Source organism: Pseudophryne corroboree, chromosome 12 (assembly GCF_028390025.1).
Source record: "Pseudophryne corroboree isolate aPseCor3 chromosome 12, aPseCor3.hap2, whole genome shotgun sequence".
Lineage (NCBI taxonomy): Eukaryota > Metazoa > Chordata > Amphibia > Anura > Myobatrachidae > Pseudophryne > Pseudophryne corroboree.
Genome location: NC_086455.1, coordinates 121,833,118 through 121,846,082, shown reverse-complemented (window position 1 = coordinate 121,846,082; position 12,965 = coordinate 121,833,118). Strand labels below are relative to the sequence as shown.

General features: G+C 44.1%; 1 protein-coding gene across 13 annotated transcripts in view; it reads right to left on the bottom strand.

The window, feature by feature from the left end:
* Positions 1 to 12,965, bottom strand: part of KTN1 (kinectin 1) — a 277,158-nt gene that overhangs the window by 111,402 nt on the left and 152,791 nt on the right. For 10 of the 13 annotated variants that reach the window (XM_063947961.1, XM_063947966.1, XM_063947958.1 and 7 more), the window contains exons 25-31: positions 7,305 to 7,342; positions 5,293 to 5,383; positions 4,016 to 4,084; positions 3,458 to 3,495; positions 923 to 1,013; positions 767 to 832; positions 563 to 603 (exon numbers count right to left, since the gene is read on the bottom strand). In XM_063947961.1, coding sequence (XP_063804031.1) covers positions 563 to 603; positions 767 to 832; positions 923 to 1,013; positions 3,458 to 3,495; positions 4,016 to 4,084; positions 5,293 to 5,383; positions 7,305 to 7,342 — 434 coding nt within the window. The remainder of the gene's footprint in view (positions 1 to 562; positions 604 to 766; positions 833 to 922; positions 1,014 to 3,457; positions 3,496 to 4,015; positions 4,085 to 5,292; positions 5,384 to 7,304; positions 7,343 to 12,965) is intronic. The other 3 variants (XM_063947962.1, XM_063947970.1, XM_063947969.1) reach the window with 1 other exon arrangement.

Genomic DNA, 12,965 nt, shown 5'->3' with positions numbered 1-12,965 from the left:
AGCAAGCTCAGGAGAGCCCACTAGGAGCACCCAGCTCGGCCGGGCACAGATTCTAACGGAGGTCTGGAGGAGGGGCATAGAGGGAGGAGCCAGTGCACACCAGATAGTACTAAATCTTTCTTTAGAGTGCCCAGTCTCCTGCGGAGCCCGCTATTCCCCATGGTCCTTACGGAGTCCCCAGCATCCACTAGGACGTTAGAGAAAGGAACATTTCTTATTGTTTTTGGGCAATACAAAAAAATAGCCAGTTAAGTGGTTAAAGTTGCTTTCCACCTAAGTGGTAGAAAATGTAAGTCAGCAATGTTACAATGGGTGCAGAGGGTAAGAATAAGTACAGATGTAGCCATGCGCCCGTGATACAACATGCCGCATCGCAGTGAGATGAGCAAGGCTACATCTGTAGCTTTTGCATGGATTCCTGCACCTTATCTGAAGTTTTTATTGTTCCCCTCAGGCAAAAGGAGTACATGAAGCAGCCCCTGAGGAACTGGGGAGGGGGAAGGACCATATTAGTAATGTTAGTAAATTGAGCCTTGTAAGTCACACACAGGGGAATACTCACATCCTTTGAAGATCTTGCACTCCTGTCGACGTGGAGTTTTGCTATGAAAGAAAAATATAAAATTACGGTTCTCATGATTATTTATGAAACAGAACTATTTTTTAGAAAGAGAAGATATTAAAAGGAAGCAGATCAGAAAAGGCCATGAGATTAATAGATAAAACCACCCAGGCACCCCTCTACTTAATCAGCCATATGCTGCACCTGCATTAGCTTTTGCTGGACTTCTTCAATATGGATTTTCAGCTGTTTACTTTCTTTCTGTAGATCCTTTCAAAGCAAGAATACACACACAAATAATTATTACAAGCCATACAGATAGGGATAAAACATGCTTAACAATAAAGATTAGAAAGTCACCTCAATTTGTCTTTCCTTTTCTAGAATCGCTTTCTCACGTTCATTAAACCGTTCTTCTGTCAGCTTTAATGTCTCTTCCCTGCCCTTCAACCTAAACATAGAGGAAGGAAAGTTTGCACTTCTATGCTAGATTACAGGACAGTGTAACCATATTGACTTCCACGCTGCTAGCAGAATACTAGGGTTACATCTGCAACTCTTAGCTGCGTAGCTGAAAGCAATTACAATGCATGTCACATGATCTGCAACCAATGGCTTCCACTGCTACCAGCTGAGCGGTCTAAAAATGTAGTAGTACCCGTTCACACTGGAATCTATTAATTACACAAAATCGCATTGTGTGCTAAATGTGTATACGAAGTGCGTCGTAGGTTTTTTTTGTTTTCACAACTAGCTCCATTGTGCTTTGTATACAGATTCAGACTCGGTCTCACAAAATATACAAGTGTGGCATATGAAACGGTGCAGTCTCATTAAGCTGGCACTGCTATTAAGATGAACATTCGAGCAAAAAAAGGCATTACACCATTGGCACAGCTTACTCGCACCAAGCATCTAGCGCCACGCGATGTATTCAGGCTAGGTGTTTGAGAGTACATTTGTACTCCCAGTCACGTCCCATCTAAATAAGATGAGGGATATCTGACCCATTTTGGAATTAGAGACTTGTCAAAGTCCAGTGCAAACACAAATTAGCCCAGCCACAATGTTTACTTGTCTGACATGGCTACACAGAGAGAGCTGTTAACAACGGAGTCAGACTGCACTAAGTGTAACCGCAGGCCACACAGGGGGAGGAGACGACCTTTACGTTTGCCTACTCTGGCCACAGCACCCTCTACACCAGGCCAGGTCAACATGTGGCTCTCCAGCTGTTGTGAAACTACAAGTCCCAGCATGCCCTTCTATACTTTTGCTATTAGGAAATGCTATAACTGTGGCAGAGCATGCTGGGATGTATAGTTTCACAACAGCTGGAGAGCCACAGGTTGGCCAGGCCTGCTCCACACCCTGAGGTTAGCAGTGCCCCCCGGGTAGAATGAATGAGAAATGACGAGAAACCATTTGGGTGGTGCTCAGACGCACATTATCATTTTTTTCTGTATAATAAGCAAAGATTAATTACTTTACTATAACTTAGTCACAAAACAGTGGGCATGTCTGGAAGAGATGCATCAATGTGGATCTTAAATACTCTGTGCTGTGACTAGTTTAAGAGTATTTATAAAATGGATTATCGCAGCAACATTCATTCTAAGAGGCAGATCAGATACAAAATAATATAGTAAACACTTAAAAACCCATGGTGATGTATTTACCAAGTGCCATAAAGTGGGGAGTGCGATGTCTCCTTAGAAAACATTATAAAAGGCCTCACTAACCAGTCACATTTGTTTCTATATATTTACAAGTGCAGTGCGACCCACGTGACGCATCTCTTCATATAGAAGCATTAGGGTAATACAGGTTGAGTATCCCTTATCCAAAATGCTTGGGACCAGAGGTATTTTGGATATCGGATTTTTCCGTATTTTGGAATAATTGCATACCATAATGAGATATCATGGCAATGGGACCTAAATCTAAGCACAGAATGCATTTATGTTTTATATGCACCTTATACACACAGCCTGAAGGTAATTTTAGCCAATATTTTTTATAACTTTGTGCATTAAACAAAGTGTGTCTACATTCACACAATTCATTTATGTTTCATATACACCTTATATACACAGTCTGAAGGTCATTTAATACAATATTTTTAATAACTGTGTGTATTAAACAAAGTTTGTGTACATTGAGCCATCAGAAAACAAAAGTTTCACTATCTCACTCTCGCTCAAAAAAGTCCGTATTTCGGAATATTCCGTATTTCGGATATTTGGATATGGGATACTCAACCTGTAGTACACGGATATTCTGTCTCCTGAGAAATCTTACAACGTAATTAAACTGCAATTTTTCACATTTACAAATATATAGAAACATAGAATGTGACAGCAGATGATAACCACTTGGCCCACCTAGTCTGCCCCTTTTTTTTTTTTTTTACCTCAAACCTTGTTTGATCCTTATTTCTTTGTACGGATATCCTTACGTCTATCCCATGCATGTTTAAATTGCTCTCCTGTCTTAGCCTCTCCCACCTCTGATGGGAGGTTATTCCACTTGTCCACTACCCTTTCTGTGAAGTAATTTTACCTCAAATTTCCCCTGAACCTACCTCCCTCCAGTTTCCATGCATGTCCTCGTGTCCTATTACTTCTCTTCATTTGAAGAATGTTTTCCTCCAACACTTTGTTAAAACCCTTGAAATATTTGAGTTTCTATCATGTCCCCCCCCTTTCCCTTCTCTGCTCCTAACTAGACACATATGAAACATTACAAATGACTGGAGGCCTATGTCACGTAATGGCCACACATAGTTATAATCTTCGGTTTTACACAAATAATATCGCCCTGTGGTTGCATTATAAGGGTTACTCTAGTCTACACCATCTTACAGAAAAGACATAGCCACTGAGTAGTACATACTGATTCTGAAGCTCTTGAACTTGTGCAATACTGGAGACCTAAAAAAGATACACAATTATAAAGCATAGAGCAAATATGTACAGTAAAAACATCTGACAAATATGACACCTGGGACAGAAGCTGTAAATATTACATTTCACTTACAGGTAATTCTAATAAAATCACAACAAAGAGCTTTAAATCAGACAACAGCTCTCAAACTCCCCCCAAAAACTCTAGTTAATGTATAATATACATATTATATATATATATTTGTGAACTATATAACCTGCTGACATTACCTGCTGTACGGATGCCCTTTACGGATAAGGACAGAAATAAAATATGGATCAGTACATTTTAAATGCACTAATGAAATACCCTGAGCACAGTAAGGAAACACAAAGTCATAATGACTGCCAACATGAGTGACTCTCCTTAAAGTGCAGTGTGGTAATAAAAGGCGATACTGCTTAGAACAGCACCCTTCTGGCTGAAGTATTTACCGCCAAAATGAATTTCAAACATTTGTCTTATAAACAGGTTTACATTATCTGTAGAACATAGCAAACGTGTTACCTGTTCAGCCTTCTCAAGCTGGCTATTTCCTAAAGCTTCCTTTAGTGCTTCAATTTCTTTAGTCAATGCCTTGACAACAACAAGAACAAGACAGATGGGAGACAATACCACAACACAATGGCAAACATAACAAAATGGACGTACTGGATCCTGCAAGCATCGGCTTTACCCATAGCTTACAGTTTTGCATCACAATGGATATGGATCACACAATGTGCAAACAGTGAAATGCCATGATTTGCTGGTCATGAATCTATTGTACTCAATAGACTGATTTACAGGCCCGTGAAGGGCAAATTGGCTAAAATACTTCAGTGGAGCAGGCATCTGACTTGATGAGAACCACAGATGCCCCATCCGCATAACTACAGCTACAAATAGGGGACTACTGGAAGTGTTCCAGTGCAAACTGAAAGCAATGTAAACTTTCTATTTATCAATCTATTTATATTTCAATCAGGTAAGTGGTATTTACTTGACACTATTTCCATTGAAGAGGTGGATTCAAAATGCATTTTAACCACTTAACTGGAATGGTCAGATCACGTGACCGCGCCGCCCCACTGTGTCCCCCAATATTTTTATGAGGGAATCCATTCTCCAGATGAGCATAATATTATATTGAAATATTTAAAAATAAATAAATAAATACTTCTTAAACTGTATCAAAATTTTTAAAAATGAGAAAACTATATGAACGGTTTTGAAGGGAAAAATCGTCAGTTAAGTGGTTAATACTTGAACAATATAAAACAATCTAAATAATAATACAGGTTGAGTATCCCTTATCCAAAATGCTTGGGACCGGAAGAATTTTGGATATCGGATTTTTCCGTATTTTGGAATAATTGCATACCATAATGAGATATCATGGCGATTGGACCTAAATCTAAGCACAGAATGCATTTATGTTTCATATACACCTTATACACACAGCCTGAAGGTAATTTTAGCCAATATTTTTAATAACTTTGTGCATTAAACAAAGTGTGTACACATTCAAACACTTCATTTATGTTTCATATATACCTTGTACACACAGCCTGAAGGTCATTTAATACAATATTTTTAATAACTTTGTGTATTAAACAAAGTTTGTGGACATTGAGCTTCAGAAAACAAAGGTTTCACTTTCTCACTTTCACACAAAAAATTCCGTAATTCGGAATATTCCGTATTTCGGAATATTTGGATATGGGATACTCAACCTGTAGTAATAACAATAAAATAATATTATATAATTTACTTTAATCTGGCACCTACAGAGAACATAATACCTGTACAGTATTTTCCTCATTGCTGGCCCGCAGCCGCTCAGCGTAAAGCATGTCTTCCACAGACCTTATTTTGCCATCCTTCTCATGGATACTAAAAATAGATTATATTTTAAAACCATTTCAATTCAATATTTCATAGAACAACATTTAAAAAACATGTAAATAAATATTTTTTTTTTTGTTTAATTACCCGTTCACACAAAGCCAAGAACCCGAGTTATTGCCAGGGCAAGCCAGTGCGAGCCAGATCCAGGCGCAGGGTTAAAGGGTCAACCCGTGTCTTGCATCCTGGCTGCGGTGTGAAAGACAGACCCGGGTCATGCCTAGAAGGCTGCCAATAAGCAGGTTTAGGAGCATTTGGAGAGGACGTAATCTCCAAGCGTCCTGTGTGAGCAGTGACGACACAGGTCTCTGTTCAGTGTGAAAGGGGTAAGTATAGCTGAGGCCCTGGCTCCGACCTGCCAGGTCAGCGCTGGGGCTTTAATGTGAAAGGGGTATAAATGTCCTTTTCACAGCCTACTTGTTATGGTGCCTAAACATTACCACTCTGGCTGCAAATTGGTTCCTTTTAGGCCTCACTTAGCTGTAAATCATAGCGTGCACCACGTCAAAAAGACTACTGGCACTCCTCATCATCATAGGTCCTTCTCAACATTAATCAGAATGGTCGAAAAAAACTGCAGGGAAAAGGACAGCACCTGACCATGAGAGCGATCATCTTGTGATTACTTCCTGTGCCCAATGCGCCCAATTGCCTAACAGTCATCTCACACCTAAATAGCCAATCAAATCAGGCTTTAAAAGTAGTGTATTAGGTCTTAAATTGTCTGACTCATCAGACTTGTTGTGATCCTAGAACCTACATAAATCCTGTAAGCTGATCTTCACTTATAAACCTCTGTGGCCCAGGAAAGCACTGTCAGGGTTTTAAAAGATGACTGTGAAACGATGGTTCAGTATTTCATTACTAACGTGCTAACTTTTATTTTGCTTTGTTTTTTAACAACTTAACTGATTATTTTTCCCTCCAAAAAAAACGCTCAGAAATGGACAGTTTTTTTAATGAGTGAATTAGGTGTAGAACATGAATTAACCCTAATGCAAAATGATTTTAGGTAAAATAAAAATAAATGAACCCCAAACATCGAAACATCGGTCGGGAACATCACGACCATCGGAATATTGGTAACATTGCGATTTTACTTTTTATAGCCCAGACAGCCACCAGGTACACAGGTGGAGGGCTTGGTGGGTTATTTTACACTTCCTCAGTGGCTGCTATTGTCTGCAGCCGGTCCCTCTGACAGCAGCAGCGGAGGGAAATTTTTCTTCCCTGCCGTTGCAAACACCATTTATCTGACTGGTCACATCCTGTGCCACCAGGTCAGATAAAACACTGCTTGGTGTGGTGGCATCTGATGCGACCATGCCAGGCAAGTGGTTAAAAATGAACTAGGTTACTAATACTTAATGAGCAAGACCATTAAGAATAAACAGTTTCAAATGCTGACAACCCAATTAACAATCAATGGTTCCATGAAGAACTTACAGTAAGCAAAAGGAAAAAGGAGACTAAGGAGGACATTTACGAAGCAGTGATAAGAGCAGAAAAGTGAGCCAGTGGAGAAATTGCCCCATCAACCAATCAGCAGTTCTGTATCATTTTATAGTATGCAAATTATAAATGTTACTTCAGTGCTGATTGGTTGCCATGGGCAACTTCTCCACTGGCTCACTTCTCCGATCTTATTACTGCTTAGTAAATGTCCCCCTTATATATATATATATATATATAAGAATGAACACCTGGGTGCAACACTGATGTATGAACATATAACTCTGTGATCATTTATACCATATAAAAAAGGGACAACTATTCCCCTATCTGACCCTGCCTTTCTCGCCTTACAGATATCTGGAAAACACATTACAGACCACAGAGCAGCAAACCAGCGCTCTATGCTGCACAAGAACCAATCAAGAATCATGATCTCGCATTAGCAGTAACTTACACATGTTTTAGATCCTCCACAACAGACGTAAGGGCTACCTAAAAATGAATAGATACAATAAATGACAGTAATCTTTTCAAATAAGAATAACCAACAAAAAAAAAAAATATATATATATATATATATATATATATATGAGTTATGGTAGACTTACCATTGTTAATGCTTTCTTCAAAGCACATTGGGTTCCACAGGGAAACATCGGGGTGTAGATCCAGAGGCAGCAACAAGTAAAGCTTTAGCTGCCCCAGGATGCACAGGGACCTCCTCTATAACCCCACCCTCAGGCACTGTGAGCTCAGTTTTGTTAACCAGTCCAATGCAAGAAGCAGGTAAGAGAGAAGACAGATGTCAGTCACATAACACCACAATCTCACGACAGGAGAACGTACCGGTGGCTAATGCCATACAAACCCAAAGAAGCTAGGTGCATCAGGTTGGGCGCCCTGTGGAACCCAATGTACTTCGCAGAGAGAGAGACTTAACAATGGTAAGTCTACCATAACTCTCCTTTTCTACAGCAGGGTACACTGGTTTCTACAGGGAAGCATCGGGGATGTCCTAAACCAGTTCCACTAGGGAGGGGACTCGCCTGAGCGGATATGAGAATCTGGCGTCCAAAGGAAGCATCCTGGGAGGCAAAGGTATCAAAGCCATAGAACCTTAGAAACGTGTTCACTGAGGACCACGTAGCTGCCTTGCACAATTGTTCTGCGGACGGGCCACGGCAGGCCACCCAAGAAGGACCAACAGAGCGGGTAGAATGCGCCTTAATCACAGCAGGAGCCAGAAGACCAATCTGCACATAAGCATGTGCAATCACCATTCTAATCCATCTTGCCAAAGTTCGCTTATTCGCAGGCCAGCCACGTTTGTGGAATCCAAACAGGACAAATAGTGTATCAGACCGGCTAATAGATGCGGTCCTGTCCACACAGACACGGAGAGCCCTTACCACATCTAAAGATCATTTTTTAGCAGACAAGCCCGAAGAGATAAAGGCCAGAACCACAATCTCTTGGTTAAGGTGAAAACCACCTTAGATAACTAACCAGGCCGGGTTCGGAGAACTGTCCTGTCACGGTGGAAAACCAGAAAGGGCAGACGACAGGACAGAGTGCCTAAGTCCGAGACCCCTCTTGCATAGGCAATAGCCAACAAGTACAGGACCTTGGTCGTGAGCCATTTGAAGTCCACCGATTCAAGAGGTTCGAAGGGAGACTCTTGAAGGGCTTTCAATACTACAGACAGGTCCCATGGAGCCACAGGAGGGACCTAGGGAGGCTGAATATTGAGAACACCCTGAATGAACGTATGTACATCAGGTATAGAGGCAATCTAGCGCTGAAACCACACAGACAAGGCAGATATGTGAACCTTGAGGGAGGCAAGACGAAGACCTAAGTCCAAGCCTCTTTGCAGAAAAGCCAGAATTCTGGAAGTGCTGAATTAATAGGTGTCATAATTCTTATTAGCACACCAGGTGAAGTAAGAATGACAAACTCTGTAAGAAATCCGGGCAGACGCCGGTTTGCGGGCCTTCAGCATAGTCTGAATAACAGCCTCAGAAAACCCTTTGGCCCTTGGGAGTGATACTTCAAGAGCCACGCCGTCAAAGCCAGTCTGCCTAGGTCCGGGTAGAGACAAGGGCCCTGTACTAGGAGGTCTTGACGCTGAGGAAGAAGGGGGCGATCTGTCGATAGACCTTGCAGGTCTGAGAACCAATACAGTCTGGGCCATGCTGGAGCGACAAAAACTAGTATTCCTCCTTCTTGCTTGAACTTCTGCAGTACCCTGGGCAGGAGTGACACTGGAGGGAATATGTAAGGCAGCTAAAAGTTCCACGGAACTGCCAATGCATCCACAAACGCTACCTGAGGATCCCTGGCTCACGAAGACCAGAACCTTGTGATTGTGTCAAGACGCCAAGAGTTCCACGTTTGGCAGACCCCATCTGTCTACCAGGAGTTGGAATACTTCGGGATGAAGGCTGGCTCCACTCTCCTGAATGGACATCCTGGCGACTGAGGAAGTCCACTTCCCAGTTCATGAAACTCGGAATGAACACTGCCGATATGGCTGGTAGATAGCGTTCCACTCAACAAATGATTTTGGACACTTCCAACATTGCCATGCAGCTTCGAGTGCCACCACGCTGGTTTATGTATGCCACTGTGGTGGCGTTGTCTGACTATACCTGAACAGGCCTGTTCCGTACCAAAGGCAGGGCAAGAGACAGTGCATTGAACACTGCCCTGATTGGAAGGAGTGATTCTTCCTTGGTCCAACGATCCTGAAACGAGTGTTGCTCCAACACCGCTCCCCATCCTGGTGTCCGTTGCCAGTAGGACCCAGTTGGGGATCCAGAAGGGATGGCCCCTGCTCAATTGCTGGTCCCGGAGCAACCAGGACACCAACAGACGAACCTCCAGAGTCAAAGAGGCCATTTGGTACCTGATCCGATGAGGTAGGCCGTCCCACTTGGAAAAGATCAACTGTTGCAGAGGACGAGAGTAAATTGAGCGTACTCTACCATGTTGAATGGCGACACCATCAGGCCAAGGACTCGTATCGCCGAGTGTATCGACATTCTGGTGCGACGAATGAAGTGTCTTATCCTGTCCTGAAGTTTCAGGACCTTGTCCGGGGCCAAGAACAGTCTCTGACTGTGAGTGTCCAGTAGAGTCCCTAGGTGCACCATGCTCTGAGCTAGAACCAGGGAGTACTTTTCCAATTTACCAGCCACCAGTGGGCTCGCAGGAAGGTCTGATAGCAACTAAAATTATCAGAATGGGGTAATACAGTTTTAACTACCTTCTGCTGTTTAAACTGGTCAGTATTCTTTGTCACATTAGTGGAATCCTCATCCTCCATGATTTGAAGGATATGCTTAAGAGCAACTACTAGGGGAGGGACATCTATTAATAAGGGAGATTCCAGTGGCAGACAGGACCGTATGCTCCCCCTCCTCTTCAGATGAGACATCAGAGAGGTTTGTAAGACTGTGAGGAGGAAGCAGCCTGCTTAGAGGAACCAGGGACACGCGAGTGGCCCGAGGTATAGTTCTGTCTAACCAGAGACTGGTTTAGTTGTTGCAGTTGGTTAGACAAATTTTACGCCCAAGGGGGAGTTTACCATAGGGACAATTTGTGGAGGTAGGGGGGCGCAAGGCGCTACACCAGAGTACCTAACAGGGTAGTGAATGCTGCCCATGGTGGCTCCTGACTAAGTGCAGGGGCTGCGGACTGACTGGGAGGTGCATGACAGCAGTACAGAGACCATCATGTAATAATTCCTCCTCTCATAAATCCGCAGAGTATGCACTGCATGTTGCAGGAGCTTCCGCAGATTTGCTGCCCTTTTTGTTAGACATTGTACAATGTAAACAATTGGACTCAGTGATCGCAAAAACGCGCTATGGCACGTATTTTACCCAGAAACGGCTACCTGGGACTCACGTTTAGAAGATGAGCGGGTCCCACAGGGCGTGCTCATCTGGATCTGTGTTGGATCGTACTAGCTAGTCAGCAGCACACAGGAGGTGACTGGCTGTTTCCTCAGCCAATCACCTCCTGTAGTCTCCAGCCAATCGCAGCCTACGATTTGAATCCTCCTTCCTGCACGCTGACCTGGGCTTCGCCGCCAGAACATGAATCTGTGCTGCAGCGCTGGCAGACTGGCCCCGGCACAGCTCCACCTCCTTCCCGCTACACGCTGACCCTGCACATGAATCTGCGCGCCAGCACCAAGAGACTGGCCCCGCTCACTCGGCACAGCGCCCTCCTCCGCAACGGTGAGTACCGCTCCGCATCTGCCATGTGCCCCCAGCCCAGTGTCCCATCTTTCCCCCCAGTGGAATGTGTTCCCGGGCTGCAAGATGCTGTGTGTGTGGTGGTGGATGGGCTTGCTGTCTGGGGGGGGGCTGACTGGAGGTCTGGGGGGGAGCGCGGACGACAGGCAGTCACAGTGATTACGGCAATGTGTCTTGGCGCTCTACCTGGTGCAATGTGTCTCGGCGCTCTACCTGGTGCAATGTGTATAATGTGCTCTGCCTGGCGCAATGTGTATAAGTGCTCTACCTGGCGCAAAGTGTAGATCGTGCTCTATGTGGCGCAATATGTATAACATGCTCTACCTGGCGCAGTGTGTATAGGAGGTTCTACCTGGTGCAATGTGTATAAGCTGCACTACTGTGTGGTGCAATTTGAATTGCCACTATTATGTGGCCACGCCCCTAAATTTGCCATCCTCTGGCATGTAGGAAGGCGAGCACCAATTCACTTTCTGTCTTAGGGCACCATAATGTCTAGTTACAGCTTTGGTGCAGTGTCATGTATGCTACACAGCCCAGCAGCATTGTCACCCACCTCCTTCCCCTTTCAACACTTTGTAGTGTCCAAATCAAGTCTGTGTTTTTAGATTTGAATAATTAATAAGATTAATAAAAACCTTAATTCCGATGGGACCCAGAAAAGGACAGGTAGGACCCCAATTTTTAAATGTGAGGGGTCCCCGGGACCCACTTTTTTTTTTGACTCAGCGTGATCACTGGGACTCACACAGTATGATTATATAGCTAGACAAAGAATAACCTGTGAAATAAAGAGACCGGGTATGACGTGACTGTAACACAGAAGTAATATACTTATATAGGGATATAGATAAACTCTGTGTACAACTATATTGCTTGACCCAAACGCACCTAGCCCAGGGTATAGAATATAGGGAGTTACAGCTGGGAAATACTGAAAGTGAAACCACATAGCAGAATAGGCACACGGTCACAAGCAATGTAGAAATTATATCACAATAATGCTGCACTGGACTAGTATATATATATATATATATATGTATTTATCACAGCGCGGTCCCAAGACCGGAGGGTATAGCAGAATACTCGTACAATATACTCTGCAATGTACACCTTTTCTCAACTAACGCTGTCTCTAAGACATGTAGGATACTCAAGTGAACGGAAAGACACAGTGCTGTACACAGGCGGCTTTACATGGGAGACCTTACCCAGCAATAGCGGAGACCTGCTGCTGCTCTGCTGTAAGATGGCGCCCAGAGTTTCTGTGAGGGAATGAGGCAGCTCCAGGGTGGAAAATCTTCAGGGGAGGGCCTACAGGTCAAGTGCCACCTCCCCTATGCTAGTCTTCCACCCCTGGTACTATGGAGCCTTATCAAACAGGTGTTGGTAAACCTGACCTGTGCTCCAAATACCCTGATGGTCTAGTGGGGTGCCTGCCCAGTGACCGTGTCCATGCCAGCACCACGGTCTGCCTCCTCTGACCGCGGACGGATCGCGATTTAATGGTAGGTCCCGCCTAGGAGACCCTCTAACCTCCTCCCCGTAGCAGCCACGCGATCCAGGAGAGCTGTCTGCGACCGTGCCCAAGTCGGGACGTCTTCGCCACGGGTAATCGGGAACAAAGCCAGCGGGTGTGTGTGGCGCCACTTAGGAGGTGATGGTGCTGCAGCACTGACTTACAGTGCTGCCAGCCCAGTAGAAAAGTAACATTTCTCTCAAAGATGAAAAGCTTTCAGGGCTGCTCAGCACAGCCCCCCCCTGTTCAGTGACCTGCTGCTGCAAGTGCCAACTCAAAACTGAGCTTGCAGTGCCTGGAGGTGGGTTTATAGAGGAGGCCCCTATATGCA